The sequence below is a fragment of the Mustela nigripes genome, chromosome 12 (assembly GCF_022355385.1).
Source record: "Mustela nigripes isolate SB6536 chromosome 12, MUSNIG.SB6536, whole genome shotgun sequence".
Lineage (NCBI taxonomy): Eukaryota > Metazoa > Chordata > Mammalia > Carnivora > Mustelidae > Mustela > Mustela nigripes.
In genome coordinates, this window is record NC_081568.1 from 50521488 (window position 1) to 50539017 (window position 17530).

The 17530-nt window shown below is 42.2% G+C and overlaps 1 protein-coding gene across 1 annotated transcript in view; it reads right to left on the minus strand.

Annotated features, from left to right (window-relative positions):
• The window catches only part of ATP10B (ATPase phospholipid transporting 10B (putative)), a 169716-nt gene that overhangs the window by 84357 nt on the left and 67829 nt on the right, over nucleotides 1-17530 (minus strand). Inside the window, exons 2-3 of the mRNA XM_059417295.1 lie at nucleotides 16550-16844; nucleotides 15367-15561 (exon numbers count right to left, since the gene is read on the minus strand). Coding sequence (XP_059273278.1) covers nucleotides 15367-15561; nucleotides 16550-16844 — 490 coding nt within the window. The remainder of the gene's footprint in view (nucleotides 1-15366; nucleotides 15562-16549; nucleotides 16845-17530) is intronic.

Consider the following 17530-nt stretch of genomic DNA (forward strand, 5'->3'; position numbering starts at 1 on the left):
AAATATGGGATTTGGAACCAAACCAATATTGTACACATGGTCTTTTCAACTGAGCCCAGCTGGTTTTCAGCTGGGTACCTCTGAGCCCAGTCAGGCCCAGGGAAGCAGGGTCTTGGCTGTTTTTCTCCACTGGTGCTGAGTCCCCCTGGCATGTTAATGTTTCTGTTGGAATCTGGGTGCCCTGGTCATGACAAGGCTACTCTTTCACAGGAAAAGAGATGTGACTGGAATTTTGCTTTTCCTTTTTAACTTCATAAAAGTCCCTAAAGTGGGTAAGGGTTTGAGGTCTTCTTTTCTTCTTTGGTGCCCTCTGGAGAACCTCAGATAAGCCCTGCTAAGACACCATTGTTCTTGTCATAAAAGATCTATGCAGAGGCTCTCCTAATCCCCTGAAATGAGTGTGGTTTCATTTGGAAGACCAATCAAGGAAAGGTCTGATCTGAATCTATAAGATAATCAGGGACATTAGTACTGGGGAGCATCTTGCCATGCTAAAGACCCACAGAATTCTGTGGACATTCCCATGGCTCCAGAAAGCACAGTAAAGCAGCCACTGGTACAATCAGTCCATGGGCAATATCATCCACATGACTAATGCCACCACTTCTGAGGATTTGGGCGGGTAATGCACCTGTGGCATTTTAGTAATAGTAATAGTGCTTCTTTCCATGGAAAGACATTTAACAGGTTTCTAAACACTTTTTTGATTCCATCAACTTATTTTACCACTTGTTTTTCCTGTAAAGAATAGGGACAGTACCCCTCATTTTTTTTCTCAGTGGCATTTTGGAAATATACCTGTTTGTTTCTTGATGTATTTGGGGTGGCTACTCCTCCGCCAGAAATGTGAATATTACTGTCAAATAATTCATGGTCTCTCTGCTGATTCCGGGAAGGATTTGTTTTTTTTCTTCAGAGTATAAATGTTTGAGTATAAGGCCCCCTAAAGGAACTGGAATGGCCCCTACTCTCTGTGGGAGAAGGAACCTCACACAGTCAAAGAAAGACTAGCTTTCTCTACTGCTTTTGTTGTTCTTCTTTTTGAGAGGGCGCTTAAAACAAAACAAAAAATTCCTAAATGTTATAGCAAAATTCACCCAAGGAGTAAAGGATTATCACTCAACCTGTCCACATTCTTCCCCACCTCCCAGCTTTGACTTCTGTGTCCTATCAGGGATAGTGGGTATCAGTTGATCCCTATAATCTCAGTGTTCTGCCTGGTATTTGAAATTGAGTTTAGTGAAAATGCCTTAGATTCTGAGCAACATCCTCATTGCCAAAGCTTCCAGAACACACTGGTTCAGAAGATTTGCAAATGCTAGTTGGAATTGCTGCATACATAGGCATATCAGAGGCAAGGCCAGCATACCCTCATCTATGAACACTGCCTTTTTTTTAGTAAAAAGATTTTTAAAATTTATTTGACAGAGAAAGAGAGAGCACAAGCAGGGGGAGCAACAAAGAAAGAGGGAGAAGCAGGCTCTCCACTGAAGAGGGAACCTGATGCAGAGCTCTGTCCCAGGACCTTAGGATCACGACCTGAGCCAAAGGCAGACGCTTAACCAACTGAACCACATAGTCATCCCTCATTCTTTCACCTTCTAATAACAGACTCCACTGCTTATTATGGGCTCTGGGCTCTTAAGGTTATGGACGAGGGAGAGTTATGGAGATGAGCTTATGGTATATACATTTTTACAAGCAGTCACTTCTGTGAGCTGGGATTGAATGTTGTCAATTTCCACTGGGATGCTGGGTATAATGAGGTCAGGGAGCCACCCAAGATGCAGAAAGTCAGACCAGTCTCTGATTTCTATTATTCCTCAGATCCCAGGGAAGTCACTGCCTTACTAGTAACTATCACTTCTGTCTTTCCTTTAGGTTAATCCTTTCTTAGGATGACATGTGGAAGTAAAGAAACATTCTTAGTCCCTGTTGTAGGCCTATCCTATCTTATGAAAGAGACTGCCCATCTTTGTGAGTGTACACCTGAAACAGAGGCACATATGCCTTGATGCACACAACCTATTATGTGTGTCTGGGATAATGAAGCTATAGAATCAACATGATTTGGGGATGTTAGCTTTAAAAAACCTGGTGTGTGTGTGTGTGTGTGTGTGTGTGTGTGTAGGGATATGGTTTAGCAATAGCTGATACATAATTTGATGAATTATATTTATATTAAATCAAATATAGTTAGTTCTAGAATCAGAGTCAAATTTTAAAGAAATTTTTGGAGATAAAAAATCAGGTATTTTGGAGATAAAAATATCAGGGTAAAAAATGAGACATTTCATTGTTTCATTTGGCCATTTTGTGCTGGTCTCTTGGTCCTCTGGGTCCATTTTGTCTCCCCAATAGTCAGGAGTGTGAGTATGTTTGTGGGAAAGGCAAGGATGCATAGCCAAACGGGGTCCAGCCAGAGGAAGTGATGAGTGGCTGAGCCCAGCTGATGCGGAAAAGCAGCATGCTCCTGCATTGAGTGACACCCAGATGTGGCCAGCAGCTGGCTGGGCGCCACCTGAGGAAGTCATTCGGAACAGCTGCCTCAGGTGGATGACTCCACGCGCTCTTGATCACCTCCTTGCTCAGTGAGTCCCACCTGGGAACCGACTGCTATTTTAGTTTCACGGGGTGTTCACTGCTGTTTAAAAATAAGACAAATCAACATGGCTTGGGATGAAGACTCCATCTGGCAGATTCTGCTTCGAGGAGAAATTAAGTGGAGCCGTGCTAAATGGCTTTCCGAGAGGAGATGGGGCTTATTAAGAGGGAAATAAACAGCAAGAGAGGTTTGTAACCAACTGGATGCCACGGGGAGGCAGGCAAAAGGAGGGAGATGGGGAAGGAGCGGAGGCTTAAGGCTCCATTCATCAAGTGTGTGGGTTTTACAAAAAGAGTTTCAAGGAACTAGAGGAGAGAGGATTTCTCAGGAGGTTTGGTTGTCTGTGGGACTATCTATTCAAAACAGGATGATGAGCTGACCTCAGCTGTCCTTCCAGAAGCTTGAATGGCAGATGTAGAAGAATCCACATTCCTACCCCAGGGTGGAAGAGGAATGCCAGGGAGAATGAGTATAGTGGAGGGGTTAAGGGTGGGTTTGAAGTTCCGCGTCGCAGCTTATTACCCATGTGAACCTTGGAAAGTTATTTAACCTCGCGGAGCCTTTGTTTTTTCAGTTGACAGTAATAGGTGTGCTTGCCTCAGAGGCTTATTGGAAGGTTTGGTGACATGACCCATGACCGGGACTGAGCTCGGGGCTTTGCACTTGGTAAGTACTCAATAAATACAAGATCCTTTGAGGATGGTGATGATGATGCCGATGATGAGGACAGGGACAATGACGATGGTTCTTAATATCATGGTGAGGGCTAACTCCCTGCTCTGCCAGGCCCAGCGCTTCTCCTTCACAGCTGGGACACCCATTTTATGCCCATGATTGCATTTTATGGCAGGCCCAGCGACACAATATGCAAACACAGGAAACTCTAAAAACTGAATCCTTTTCCCAAGTTCAGAAAAGAGGGACTCAATCTAGCTGATTGAAGACTTAGGGCTCTGGCTACTGGCACAAACTCCCAGGAAAGAATACCCTTAAAATCAGTGCTGTCCACGGACACCTGGGTGGCTCAGTTGGTTAAGCAGCTGCCTTTGGCTCAGGTCATGATCCCAGCGTCCTGGGATCGAGTCCCACATTGGGCTCCTTGCTCAGCACGGAGCCTGCTTCTCCCTCTGCCTGCCATTCTGTCTGCCTGTGCTTGCTCTCCCCCACCCCCGATAAATAAATAAAATCTAAAAAAAGAAAAAAATCAGTGCTGTCCAACAAGTTCATTTGCAGATGATGACACACTGATTCTAAAGTTGATACAAAGGGGCAAAAGATCCAGAATAGCCAACATACTATTAAAGGAGAGCAAAATTGGAGGACTATCACTATCTGACTTCAGGACTTCAAGCTGCAGTAATCAAGGCGGTGTGGTATTGGTGAAAGAACAGATAAACAGATCAATGGTACAGAAGAGATAACTCAGAAGCACACACACACACACTCTCAACTGAGCTTTGACAGAGGACCAAAGGCAATAAAATGGAGGAAAGATAGTCTTTTCAACAAATGGTGCTAGAACTAGATGTCCACAGACAAACAAATGAATTTAGACACAGACCTTGTACCTTTCCCCCAAATTAACTCAAAATTTATCATAGACCTAAATGCAAAACACAGAACTATAAGACTTTCAGAAGTTAACATAGGAGAAAATCCAGATGACCTTGTATATGGTGATGAAAATCTTAATGAACAACAACAACAACAAAATAGGAGAGAAGGGATTTGATGGATTTCCAATTCTACTCCTATTATTCAGGTAAGGAAACTGAGGCTAGGAGTGACCTGGCCAAGGTACACAGTAACAAAGCTTGCTCTAGAACCTATACGCTTTCCATGGTGCCAAGGAAGAGAACTCAGGGCCCTGTGGCTGCCTCAGGAATACTTGTAATGTCCTATTGGTTTGCCAGTGGTGTGTTGAGGTAGAGGCAGTACCAGAGAATGGTTAAAAGTTTTGGAGTCAGGTGAGCCTGATTTGAAACCTGGAACTATCTCTTACATGTGGTACTGCCCTGAATCTACTGCCTTATTGTCTGACCCTCAATTTATTCATCTATCAAATAGGACAACTGAAATAAATTCTATAGGTTATAGTGAGAGCTAACTAAAATAATGTATGAGAAGTGTTTAATGACTGCACAGCAAATGGCAATTCCTACTGCTATTATTATCATTGTAGTTATTATTAGCTTGGAGCAAACAGGTTCACTGCTGTGGAGACGGTAGACTAGAGAGGGCGAAATTGTCTATTTTTATGATCTCATATGAATGAGGTGTTTTCTTCTTCTTCTTCTTTATTTTCCCCTGGGGGAGGAAAGTGGCAAGAAGGTATAGAAGATTTGAAAAGGGACAAAGAGATAAAGGGTTGTGTGGCCTCTGTCCCTGACCTGGCTCCAGGAAATAGAACAGAAGCTAAAGCATTTACGTTAAAGTCAGCCTGAGCCGGGCTTGTGAGTGCGCCCTGCCTGGCTGTTCCTTCCCCTCTGTATCCACCTGTCAGCTACAGCCCACAAGTGAGAGGGCTGATTCAGGCTTACAGGACTAAGTACCAGAAAGGGATAGTGGGGGCCAGAGGAGTGGCAGGGTACCTTGATTTCTGGTTCGACTGGAAATATTGAGAGACACAGTGACAGTCCCTATATCTGAGGATGCTTAGGCATTTCTCGGGGTGGCTTGAAATTAGGGTGGGAGAACATGTCCCAAATCAGCAGTTTGGGGTTAAGTGTCACTAGGGTATATGTATTAATGTGACCTCACCCAGAGGCCAATGAGCCTAACACAACCAGTCACGTTTGTTATTAAAGTCCTTCTTTATACTGAGAGTCCCATCTTTGTATCAAAGCTCCAAGGGACAGTCCACTCTTTGACCTCTTTGTGCACACACCTGTCCCACACAGAAAGCAGAAATGAGCACAGAATGGCACAAAGCAGTGATGGCCATTGAAATACCATGCTCAGGGGATAAGAGACGAACAGGTGCAATCCATCAAGGTCACATTCCCAGATTATGGAGAAGCAGCCTGGGAGTACTGAAGGCACGAGAGGTCACCCCAAAAGCCCTTCCCCGAGCCACTGCAGATGTAAATGTGACCTTTCACTTTCAACTCTGGGCACTGAATATCAGTAGTGCACCTCTCTCTGCCCCATTTCCTGACATTCTGTGGTCCTATTTCCTAACTGTTTCATGTCTCTTTTACTTTGAACAATGTAATAGACTTGTGGAGAGGTGGGATGGCCCCTGAGCTTTATGTTTCTGTTCCTACATAGGATCTGGTGGGGGATGACTAGCATATGGGGAAGTGTTTGGTAAGTATTTAGTAACTGATTCTGTGCAGATTTGTTTTGAATATGAGGCAGCAGAAGAGAAGCTTTTCCTAAACTTTTAGCCATTTTGATATCTAGTCTCTCTCTTTTTGTTATGGACTTGCCAGGGGGAGACTTCTGGTAATACACAACACAACACAACACAACACAATACAATACAATACAATATGCTTATCTATCTTCTGCCCAGCACTTAAGCTACATTACTATTTAGCTACTTTATATTACCTAATAACGAAACAATCTTTATTATTACCATTATCTCCATTTCATAAAGGAGAAAGCAGGCCCAGAAAGGTTTTCTAACTTGCATAAGGTGACACAGGTGTGTCTATTTGGACATATAAGTGACAGACATGGAAGCTTCATGGTTTGATGTGGTCTCTTGGTTCTGTTTGGGAGTGAGCTACCATGCAGATGAAGCCTCAGAAACTGGTGACCTAAACAACTAGAGCCAGGTTGAAAATAGGAGCCTCACCTTTTGGAACTGTGAGCTCCTTAACAGAGGCTATAAATCCCTACCTGCCGAAATATAAATCATGCCCATTGACATGAGGTCAGAGCTTCGGGGACACCTGGATTCTTGTTTTATGACTCCTCCATCCACTGAGTCTTGGAGAAGACCTAATGCATTCGATGCTGAAATGACAAGTTGAATTGGCCCAAATAGTTTATGGCCTTCTGTGAGCTCAGGGGAGGCAGTGGGGGTGCTTGGGGTGCTTGTAAAATTGACGCTTCAGAGCGGAGCCTAGTTTGCTGATGCTAAATGCAGAGCAAAGATGTGTGGGATGAATGCAGTGGGCTGCGGAGCCATAAACTCCAGCCAGCGGTGCTTTTCATGGCCATGCTTCAGATGACACTAGACATTTGTCTGTTGTTTGCATTTTTCAAATTTTTCCCTCAGGCCCATTTTGTTCTGTTCAAGAGCTTGGAGTTCAAGTTCTTTAGCTATAGAGTTTGTCTTCTCTCATGTGGATTCAAATGCCAGCCATTGGCATTTCTTCCTTAATCGTCTTGGGTCAAGCTCATGGTAACTCTTGGCTATCATGATTATAGCTAACATTTTCTGAAGGCTACTGAGCGTCAGGCACTATGCTAAGCATTTAACATACATTCTCTCAATCAGCACCCACAGCAACCCAGGGACATAGTTTTAGAGAAAAGTGTTTTTATGTATCTCAATGTTGGAATACCCCTGGCAAAGCCTGAATTCTGTCTTATCAACCATCTCCTCTCCTTCAGGTTTTCCAAAGAGCCATTATTTCGAGGAAATAATAGTGAAAGCCATTATTTCGAGGAAATAATAGTGAAATGGGGTCCAAACCACTGCCTTGTTAAGAACCACACATGTATGACATTCTAATGCATGCTCTGTGTTAGAAGTTGGGTTGGACAAAGTGCCCTTGGTTGTGGGCTAATCGAGGCCATCTGGATCCTTTAACTGAATGTGACTGTTGGTGTGGGTGTGCTTAGGTACTCTGTGAAAAGGGAGGATGGGGAGAGAGGGCCAGGTTCCAGAGGGGATTCTTGATTTCAGGTTTCAGATTCTGCCACATTGAATAGAAAGAAGGGAGCAGAGCCTTGTTTTTCATTACTAACATGAGTGATTCCTCCCTTGCATGTGTGTGGAGTGTAGCATGAAAGTTAAAGACTCAGGCTGGGCCTGACGCTGAAAAAATTAGAGTTGAAGTCACTGGAAATTAAGGAAAAAAGTACTTAGTACTACTTATGGTGCAAACAGGAAGTTAAACAATTTATAAAGATGATCTCATTCCCTCCGCAGTTCCCTAAGAATTGGGAGCTAGTATTGTTCCCACTTTATAGGGGTTGAAATGAAGTTTCAAGGGATCAAATCACTACACACAGTCACGGCTTTGGTATGTGGCAGTTCTGGACAATCCTAGGTCTGAGGCCAAAGTCCTTGACGCCAAGCATCCAGTAAGAGGTCGCATTTTAAATGCCATCGTTAACACTCATTTTTCACCCTCCTTTGGCACGCAATGTATAGTTTGTTTCTATAGCTCTGTTATTTTCAAGCCCTCTGGTATGTCAACTGTGTGTCTTTAAAAATACGCCATAGAGATTATGGCCACTCTTTAAAGATGAGACAAATGGGGCCCCAACTGCTTAAGTGGCTTCCCTGATGTCGTACAGTTAATTAGTGGCAGACCCAGGACCAGGACTTCTGGTTTCTGCATTCTCAGGCTTTCCAGTAGGGGCTCTGGCATTAAAGGTGACTGACATACAACTAAAAACAGGTTGTAGGTCAGGCCTCTTTCTTCCCAGTAGAGCTGGTCACTGCTGGGAAATCAGGCCCTCAGTGCCATGCTGTCGGAAGACTGGCCACTCTCCTGTAGTGTCTGTTACAGTGGCCACCTGACTTCTAGGCAAGAATTGGTAAAAAAGCCAGAATTTCAAAATCTCTAATCTGAGCCATTCTTCTAAATTTCTGATGTTTCTTGATCGTGTTTTTTTGATACCAGCATAAGCCACACATACAACCTTTAGTTGACGCATGAACAGGCTATGAGCTAAAATGCATTTCCTCTGCCCATTTAAATGCTGCTCATGTTCTAATGCCTCTTGAAATGTCATCTCTTCAGGGAAGGCTTCCCTCGACCTTGATGTTTTCTGCAGGCAGATGCATCACCTCATCCCCTTAATGCCTGTGCCCTTTGTGCATATGCATGGGACAAGGTAGCTGTTTACAAGTTCCTTGTGATCCCTGGACTGAGAACCCGTGGGATCTTCTCAGGGCCTACTATGTGGTGTACACACATAGATCCCAAATGAACATTTGGGAACAAATGAGTGACCAACTGCTGCTGAGACATGGGAGGGCTTTAGTTTCATTATCATGTGGGAACAAACCTCATCGCAGATCTCCTCTGTTCACACCCCTGCTTCCTTACTGCATGTTTTCTGAATACAAACAAAAATTTACTAAGCTGAATGGAAGGATAGAAATCTCTTGCTGGGTATGGTTCCTAGATTCATTAAACTGAGCCCTGGGAGAAAGTAAGCTAATACAATTCTGAAGCTAATCTCTTCTTGAAGTCATTCCATAAATCTGATTAATGGGTCACCTTTATACCACAAGCACAGTTGCTATATTAAAAGAAAATGCTCTAACAGGATTGTAATTCTGTTAACAAGGCTTCTGCTGTTTGCAAAAGGAGTCTTTCGCAGTATAAACAAGTCTGGGCTGCATGATGCATAGAATTGGGTTGAGCAAAATTCTAAGGGCCCTAGAATTCAGTGACACTCATGTGTATGTATACACACACACACACACACACACACACACACACACACACACACAGGCAGCATTTCTCAAATGTGTGATGCTGAGACAAAATAGATAGAGCTACTGCCTGAGATATAAGCTTTTACATGGTTCTCAAAAAACAAATTGTCCTCTTAGATATTGTACTCTTTGCCTGATGCCCTATCATGTGGCATCAATATTTGGCAAAAGGAAATGTCCTTCTGCATCCATCAATTAAAGTAATAACTAACATTTACCTAGAATTTCCTAGCTTCCTATTCCAGGGTCTTCTATAGAATCAATAATTGATTCAGAGTTGGAAGAACCTTACTGAACCTTACAGAGTGTCCCTAAGACTATATGCTCCTGTTAATATGTGCAAAGCAATTTACAAAGAGTTTAGGCTCAAACATATTTTAAGAAGACGGTATTGAGTCCCTAGAGGTGGTCTCTTCAATATCTGTTCCCCCTTCTCTTAGAAACTACTTTATTATTATTATTATTATTATTTTCATTTGGGTTTTACATCTTCTCTGGGTAGCACATGTGCATTCAGGGAAATGGTCTTCATGCTGGACTGTGATTCAGTTAAATTTAGTTCACATAATCCTGTCTCCTACTCAAAGGGATTGGTTCAAGAATGAGCATGTGAACCATTGGGGTCACTGAGGTGTGAGGAGGTTTGGGAAAACAAGCTTCCTTGCCCTTGCAAGAATACTTCCAGAAGTACCTTTCTTTTTCCCTTTGTGAGTTACCACATGCAGACGTGAAGGCTGGAGCTGCTGCAGCCATTTCACTGCCATGAGGGAAGTCTGCCAGGGGTAAAGATAATGCAGAGGAAACTGAATGAAAAGGACAGCTAAGTTCTAGATCTAGAAAGAAGACTGAACTATATATGATCACCTGACCACCTCAGAACATTTGTAGTGACTTAAACCAACAAGTCTATTTGTTGCTTAAATTTGAATAAGGGAGTTGAGGGGAATTGGAAGGGGAGGTGAACCATGAGAGACTATGGACTCTAAAAAATGATCTGAGGGTTTTGAAGGGCCAGAGGGTTGGAGGTTGGGGGAACCAGGTGGTGGGTATTAGAGAGGGCACGGATTGCATGGAGTACTGGGTGTGGTATAAAAACAATGAATACTGTTACGCTGAAAAGAAATAAAAAATTAAAAAAAATTTGAATTGGTTTCTGCTGCTTACAGTAGAGAGTAGTCCAACAGACACAACTGAATTAAACAAAATTGGACAGGTTACTTATGGAGTGTCCTCCTAGGACCTTTATTATATTGCTGTGCAAGTTAGATTCAAGAGAAATGTCAAGTATTTCTCGAATTTATTTGGTTGTGGATTCTCTTCCTTCAGAGCCCATTTCACAGGACAAGATCTAGTCTGACTCCCAAGTCTTACAAAAGTGGAAACAGATCCAGAGAATTAAATGACTTTTCTAAGCTATTATTAGTAGTCAGTCATAGATGTGGGCTTCAAGTTTAGATCTACTGAATACCAGGCCTGTATTCTCACTTCAAAGTTACACCCCATCCCTGCGCAAAGAGGTTAAGAGGTTCCTTCACTGAAGATGAATCTCAAAAGAAGATTCTAATTATTCTTTTTCAGAGACTCCAGATTCCTAGGGCCAGAGGCTAAAGCAAAGTTTGAAAATTAGGGACTCACAGGCAAAATAACTTCAGGCCAAACAAATGGGCATGAAGTATTTGAAAAAATTATATCAGATTATTTCATTTAAATATCAGGTTATTTAAAATAAAAATGTTAACTTCTAAGCTCTTTTAACAAAATTCAGATAATCTGGCAACACTAGGTCTGTATTTCCATATGGTGGTCAGCTCTGCCTCCTGATATGAGAATGTGGGTCCCCCCGTTTGCCAGAGTGCTCACCATTCCCTCGCTCATCCTAGCACTGATGCGGAGGATCTGTTCCCACTTGTTAGTACACAGATAATATCGCTTTCCTTTTTGTATCTAGTCCACTTCATTCATTCAATTACCTGCTTGGCCCTGTAGTCAATTATTTTGTTATATTGAAGAAGGTAAAATTCCCCAAATTGAGATGTTAATATATGTTAGAAAAAAATTTCCAAGTTAAGTAAGTTAGGAGCAACACGGAGTTAAGGATGGACAGATTTCTTTATGGTGTCTCTTTTCTCAGTTCCCTCATGGAGCACAGGTTAGGAGGGCAAATGTATTATTTTTTGATCATAAATGCCTTTTTTTTCAGAGACTACCTCTTTTTCATTATTATTCCACTGAATACATTTTGGGAAATACTGCTATTATAAAACCTCTTATGTCCCTCACTGCCAGTGAACCTGTGGACCAAGGTACCTTTTTGCTAGGATTGCTATTGCCTCCGTTTTTCACTGTTCCCTGGAAGCTATTTGGAGAACAGAACAACAGTGTGGCCTATTTCAGACCAGCTCCCAGCACAGGTCAGTCTAGGGTTTGATCAACACTGAGATTATTCCCAGGAACAGGCCCATGACTCTAGGAGGCTTAGGGCAGAGGATTTCTGGCAGATGAGGGAGAATAGGATCAGGCTAATCGAGGTGTCCACACTCATTCTTCCCTAAAGAAACAGTTTCCTGGCTTACCCCTGTATGTCTTCTCTGAGAAAAACAACAAAGGAGAAAAGGAACAAACAAAAAGTGATGGGATGGACTGGTTGACAGTCTCTTCAAAGAAAGGCAACCTGACAATTATTTTCCCTTTCTTTATAATTTTATTATTCAAAGGTGAAGAACGACTAAATCTCATCTCTAGATGTTCAGTGTGCTAACGACAATCAAGACAATTAGATTTAGCTGAACACACACATACACAAACACACACACACACACACACACAAACACACACACACACACACTTCCGATTAACTTCTTTAGACATGCAGCTGTGGCCCTGCAAGCAAAAAGACCAGAAGTACAGCTACTGCTGAGGGAGGGAGTAGAGTTTTTCATAGAGGTGCCCTGGAACAAATGAGTCCCTTGTATTCAATGGTCTCTTATAGAACCTTTCATCGGCCAGCTCCAAGTCCGTCACCCTCCATTTCCCTGGGGAATAGAAACCCTCCTGAGACGGAAGCCACTAAAACGCTGTAGCGCACACCTTGAAGCCAGTCCTTTTCATTTTAAGAGTGACCAAAGTGATGGCAGAACGTCTGCTGAGTTGAGGTTGATAAAGTCAGAGGGATGGTGCCCTTTGAGAGAATGGATGTTTTCCTCACCTGCCAAAAAAGTCAAGACCGTCCCTGCTCGCGACTCAGTCATCAATGGCTTCAGACTGCTAGCCCAGAAAGCTCTCAGTCACGGCAGGCAGTTGCTCTGTAAGCCCAGACTTGACTCCCTTGCTTCTTTGTTGGCTACATGTGCAGTCATAAAGTTAAGACCTACAACAACTCTTATCTTTTTCTCTTTCACTAAAGAAGGATATGGATATGACTGACCAAGTGCATTTCCTTTCCCTAACAACCATCAGTGGAATCTTTGTAAAACAATAGCATGTATGAAATAACTTTGAAAAATGTGGCAAGACCGGTGGTTCACAGTTTTTGCTTTTGTTGGGATGACATCAAAGAGAAATCTTAAGGAAAGCCTTGATGATGGAGCTAACATGAGTTTTATAGTCTAAAAATAAAGCAATTACAGCTTGTGTATTGAGCATTTATTATATATCCGGCATAGTGCTAAGCACTTTCCAATAATGCAATTCTCACGATCACCCCAGGAAGGATTTCAATTTTATAGGTGACAAAATGAGGCTCAGAGAGTTTGGGTCACCTGCCTAAGGTCACGTAGTTAATGAGCAGTTTGATTCAGGCAGTGTGTGTTTCCAGTGCATCTAATAAAAAAATGCTCTACAGCTGTCCTGAAAAAGAGTGATGCCTGTTCCATCTAAAGTTCTCCAGATATGCTCCAGTGCATAATAACACCAGACTAAGAGCGGATGAAAATTTATGCAAAATTCTTAAATGTTAAACACATTTGAAGCACCAAAGAAAATATCACATAATAAAGACCTCTTAATTTTAATAAACAGCGGTTTCAAGGGGTGCCTGTGTGGCTCAGTCTATTAAGTGTCTGACTCTTAGTTATGGCTCAGGTCATGATCTCAGGGTTGCAAGATGAGCCCTGCCTGGAGCTCCATGCTCAGTGCAAAGTCTGCTTGTCCCTCTCCCTCCCCTCACTTGCAGACTCTCTCTCTCAAATAAATAAGTAAATAAATAAATAAAAATCTTTACAAAAAATAATCAATGGATTTAAGACTCTTTTTTTTTTTTTTTTAAATCTGGTTTTTGCTTTTAGATCATAATTCTGACTGTGGAGAATTAAACAGCTTCACTGAAATAAAATAATGCTCTCTCCCTATTCCATCTCTATCAACCGTAGCGGTAGTGGCAGAAGCCATAGAAATATCAGAGCTGGGCCCACAAGACTTCCCCAGTGGGTTTTTCTTTACCTGCGATAGATGATACACTCTTGGTTATTGATCACTTTATCAGATTTGTACCTCCGGAGGTCTTCCCAAGCATCCTTGATGGCAGTGACCGCCAGAATGATACAGATTGGTATCATGCTCACCTCAGGCTGGAAAGCATTGACCACAGGGACAAAATTCAGAACCACAATTCCCAGAAAATAGAGATTGGCAAAGCGGTGTAGCTGTTCAAAGATGTTCTTGGGTATGAAGGACAACACAGTGTACTTGCTGGTCTTAATTTGATTTCCACAATAATGCCTGTTGGGATTCTCTTTGCAGGACCATCCTTCAAAGGGCAGGTTGGAGACTACCACTCGTTTCTTGTCTTCTTTCCTTTTCCGCCCTTTCTTCCCTTCCTTTCTCATCTCGGCTCAATTCGTCTCTTTAATTCTCATAGCACGGCACATGAGTTCCCCATAAAAGAATTTTTCCCTAATCAGTCCCATTGTTGAGCTGCCAGTGAGTCATGTCCCTGACATCTTTTACTTGCCTTCTCTGCTGGAAATTTCTCTCTCTTCTTTCAAAAGGAAAATTAAAAATAAAAAGCTGATTTACAAACGCCAGGTGAGAAATGACAAGGAAAAAGCTTGCAGAGAACAGGTGTGCACCTGCCAGGCCACTTCCTTCTACCTCTTGAGACTCCGCCTCTTGGAATATCGACAGCACCCATGGGGATCTTCCTTTTCCACCCAGGCAGCCAAGAGCAGGTGTGCCGACTCTAGGTCCTAAAACCTACCTGGTGAAGTTTTAAAAACAAGAAGCCTCAGATGCTTTAAAAATGGTATATATAAAAAATGGTATACATTTTCTTGTATGGGAGACATAGCCTGTCACTCACTCTCCAAAGAGCTGCTCTTAAACTTGGTCTCCTGAGATGATCTAGTCAATTTTATTAAAAAAAAATTTTTTTTAAAGATTTTTTAAAAAGATTTTTTTTTTAAAGATTTTATTTATTTGTTTGACAGAGAGAAATCACAAGTAGATGGAGAGGCAGGCAGAGAGAGAGAGAGGGAAGCAGGCTCTCCGCTGAGCAGATAGGGGACTCGATCCCAGGACTCTGAGATCATGACCTGAGCCGAAGGCAGCGGCTTAACCCACTGAGCCGCCCAGGCGCCCCTTAAAAAGATTTTTTAAAAAAATTATTTATTTGACAGACAGAGATTACAAGTAGTCAGAGAGAGAGGGGGAAGCAGGCTCCCTACTGAGCAGAGAGCCCAATGCAGGGCTCGATCCCAAGATGGTAATATCATGACATGAGCCAAAGGCAGAGGCTTAACCCACTGAGCCACCCAGGTGCCCCGATCTAGTCAATTTTAGACAATTCTTGAGCTTCCAACTGTACTATTAATAATATGACATTTTGTATTTAATAATTTGAATGTTTATACATGTTAATTTAAGGTATCTAAATCTCAATATCACTGACATTATTTATTGTGGACAGCTGTCCTGCATGGCACAGGCATTTTCCTTCCCAATATGGCAGCCAAAAATGTCTCCAGGCATTGTCAAATGTTCCCTCCTGGGAAAAACTGCCGTGGTTGAGAGCCACTGAATTAAGTGAACTTAAGAAAATAAAATGTGAGAAGAGAGACCAACCCTTTGAAAAGGCTGGTGAATATGTATAACCTATTTGCAAGAAAGCAAACAGAAGAATGATTTCTCTTACCTTTCATATATCCAGATGTTGGAGCAGTTGATCTCTCTGTCAAAACGATGTCTCTTGAAGTCCTCCATGCCATCCTTGACCATGATGATAAACAGCACAATGGCCAATGGTAACATGGTGATTTCTCTGTGGAAAACTTCCATGGAGGGTATCCAGTTCAGAATCACCAGGAACAGGAAATAGAGGTTAGCCCATCTGGAAGGAGCAAGCAAAGTGTAAGGGAAAACCACAGAGAGGAAAGTATACTCTCCTCATTCCTTCTTCCCTACTGTTGTCCCTTACCAACAGAAATGATATTCTCTTTCAGTGTCACCTGGAATTATGGTAAGGGCTTTTTAGCCAAATCTAGATACATTAAAACTTGAATTGTTCACTAGTTGTGTGACCCTCTGGAGCTTGTTTCAACTTGTATAAAATGGGGATAGTACTACCTACTTTTAAGGACTCATATAAATATTACAAAGGATAATATTTGTTACATACACAATAGACGGTTCTCAGTCATGGTACTTGCTCAATAAATGATAGCTTGTAATAGTAATTACAAAATTTAGGATGATAGCTTGGTATGTATTTTGCTTTATAAATAAAAGATGATCTTTCATATATTATCTTGAAGGTATGGCTTACATTTTTAAGTCTTCCAAGTGCATTTTGCTCCTTCTTGCCACTATGAAGTTCTGTTGGCAGGAACATTCCCCTGGCTCCCTTCCTGACTTCTGTTTTTATCCAGTTAATGCATTCTCCTCTTTCAGGTTACTTTAATTCAATTGTCACTTCCTCCTGGAAGTCTTTCTTAACTTTCTTAACTAGGCCAGATCTCCCTCCTATTCACTCTAAGATCACCACATACCTCTCCTTGGAAGTATCTCTCTAAGTTCTAATTTTATATCAATTTATGTAATTCTTAAAATTAATGTCTATCTCTTCTACTAGAAAATAGTCAGGACAATCTCTCTCTTTTCTTCCCCGCATGTATCTCTAGCAGCTAATGCATGGCCTAACACAGAGTAGAATCTAGTATTTATTGAATGAATGAATGAGCAAATGAATGACAAGTCTTTTCAAGGTTTATGCATTTGGATATTAAAGGCTAGGTGGCTCCGAGGGCAGCATCTTTGTTTCAGAAATACCAGCAAATACTTGGTTAAAGCACATATTACTCGGCCAACTGGTTGCATACCTATGAAACTGCTCAAAGAGATTCTGAGGCAGGAAGGTGAGGAAGGTATATTTGGTCGTGCAGATTCTGTTGCCAGAGTATTTCCTGGAGACCGCTGCCCAATCTTGGTGGCACATGCTGTTGTTGGGGAACACGACCCGCTGCTGTGTCAGGTTGTAGCTTTGCCTCCTTCTATCTTGGGACAACAGAGGTGTGACTTCTGATGGAGACTGGGGGAGACCATCTCTGACTCGCCACTGCCACCGGTGCCAAGATGAGTCCACTGAGAGAGCCATTTCTGACAGCAAGCTATGGTCTGAAAATAGACACAGGCAGTTGCCATGGTCAGAAGAAAATAAGTGGAATATTGGCTCACCCACTTGTTTACCCATCCATCCAAAGTAGATTCTGGGATACAATGTGAACCAAATAGGTTCAGTCCCCATAAACCATATGTTCAAGAGTGAGAGACATAAAGCAAATAATCATGTAAATAATACACAACTAACACAGTGGTAAGTACCATGAAAGTATTTGAGATGGGGGGAGGGTGCTGATGACCTTGTTTGGCCTATCCAGAAAGGTATAGCCCTGTGGGCTACAACCCCCAGAGGTCAGAATGTGATCTGTGGTTTGTTCCTAACACTGAGCTGTCCCTTCACCTTCACGGTCTTCAGTGTCCTCACTGTAATATGAGGAAAACTAGTCTTATTCACAAGCTTTTTGTAAGGAGTGAATTAAATAGCACATAAAAATATGCTGAGTCATATCTTAAAGGGAAGGGTGTTCTCGATCTCTAAAATTCTCTGGTACAGATATTTTGGAGAACCTTGTTTGTGGTCAGAACCTCAAATGAGAGTAATAGGTGGACAGAGGAGACAAGAGGAGACAGTTTCTTTCCTAGGAAACTTTGGCCTGAGGTGACTGTGCTGTACAGAATGTTGTTCTGGCGACATCATCACCTTTTTTTTTTTTTTTTTAAATGTGGCTGACTGGGTGTGA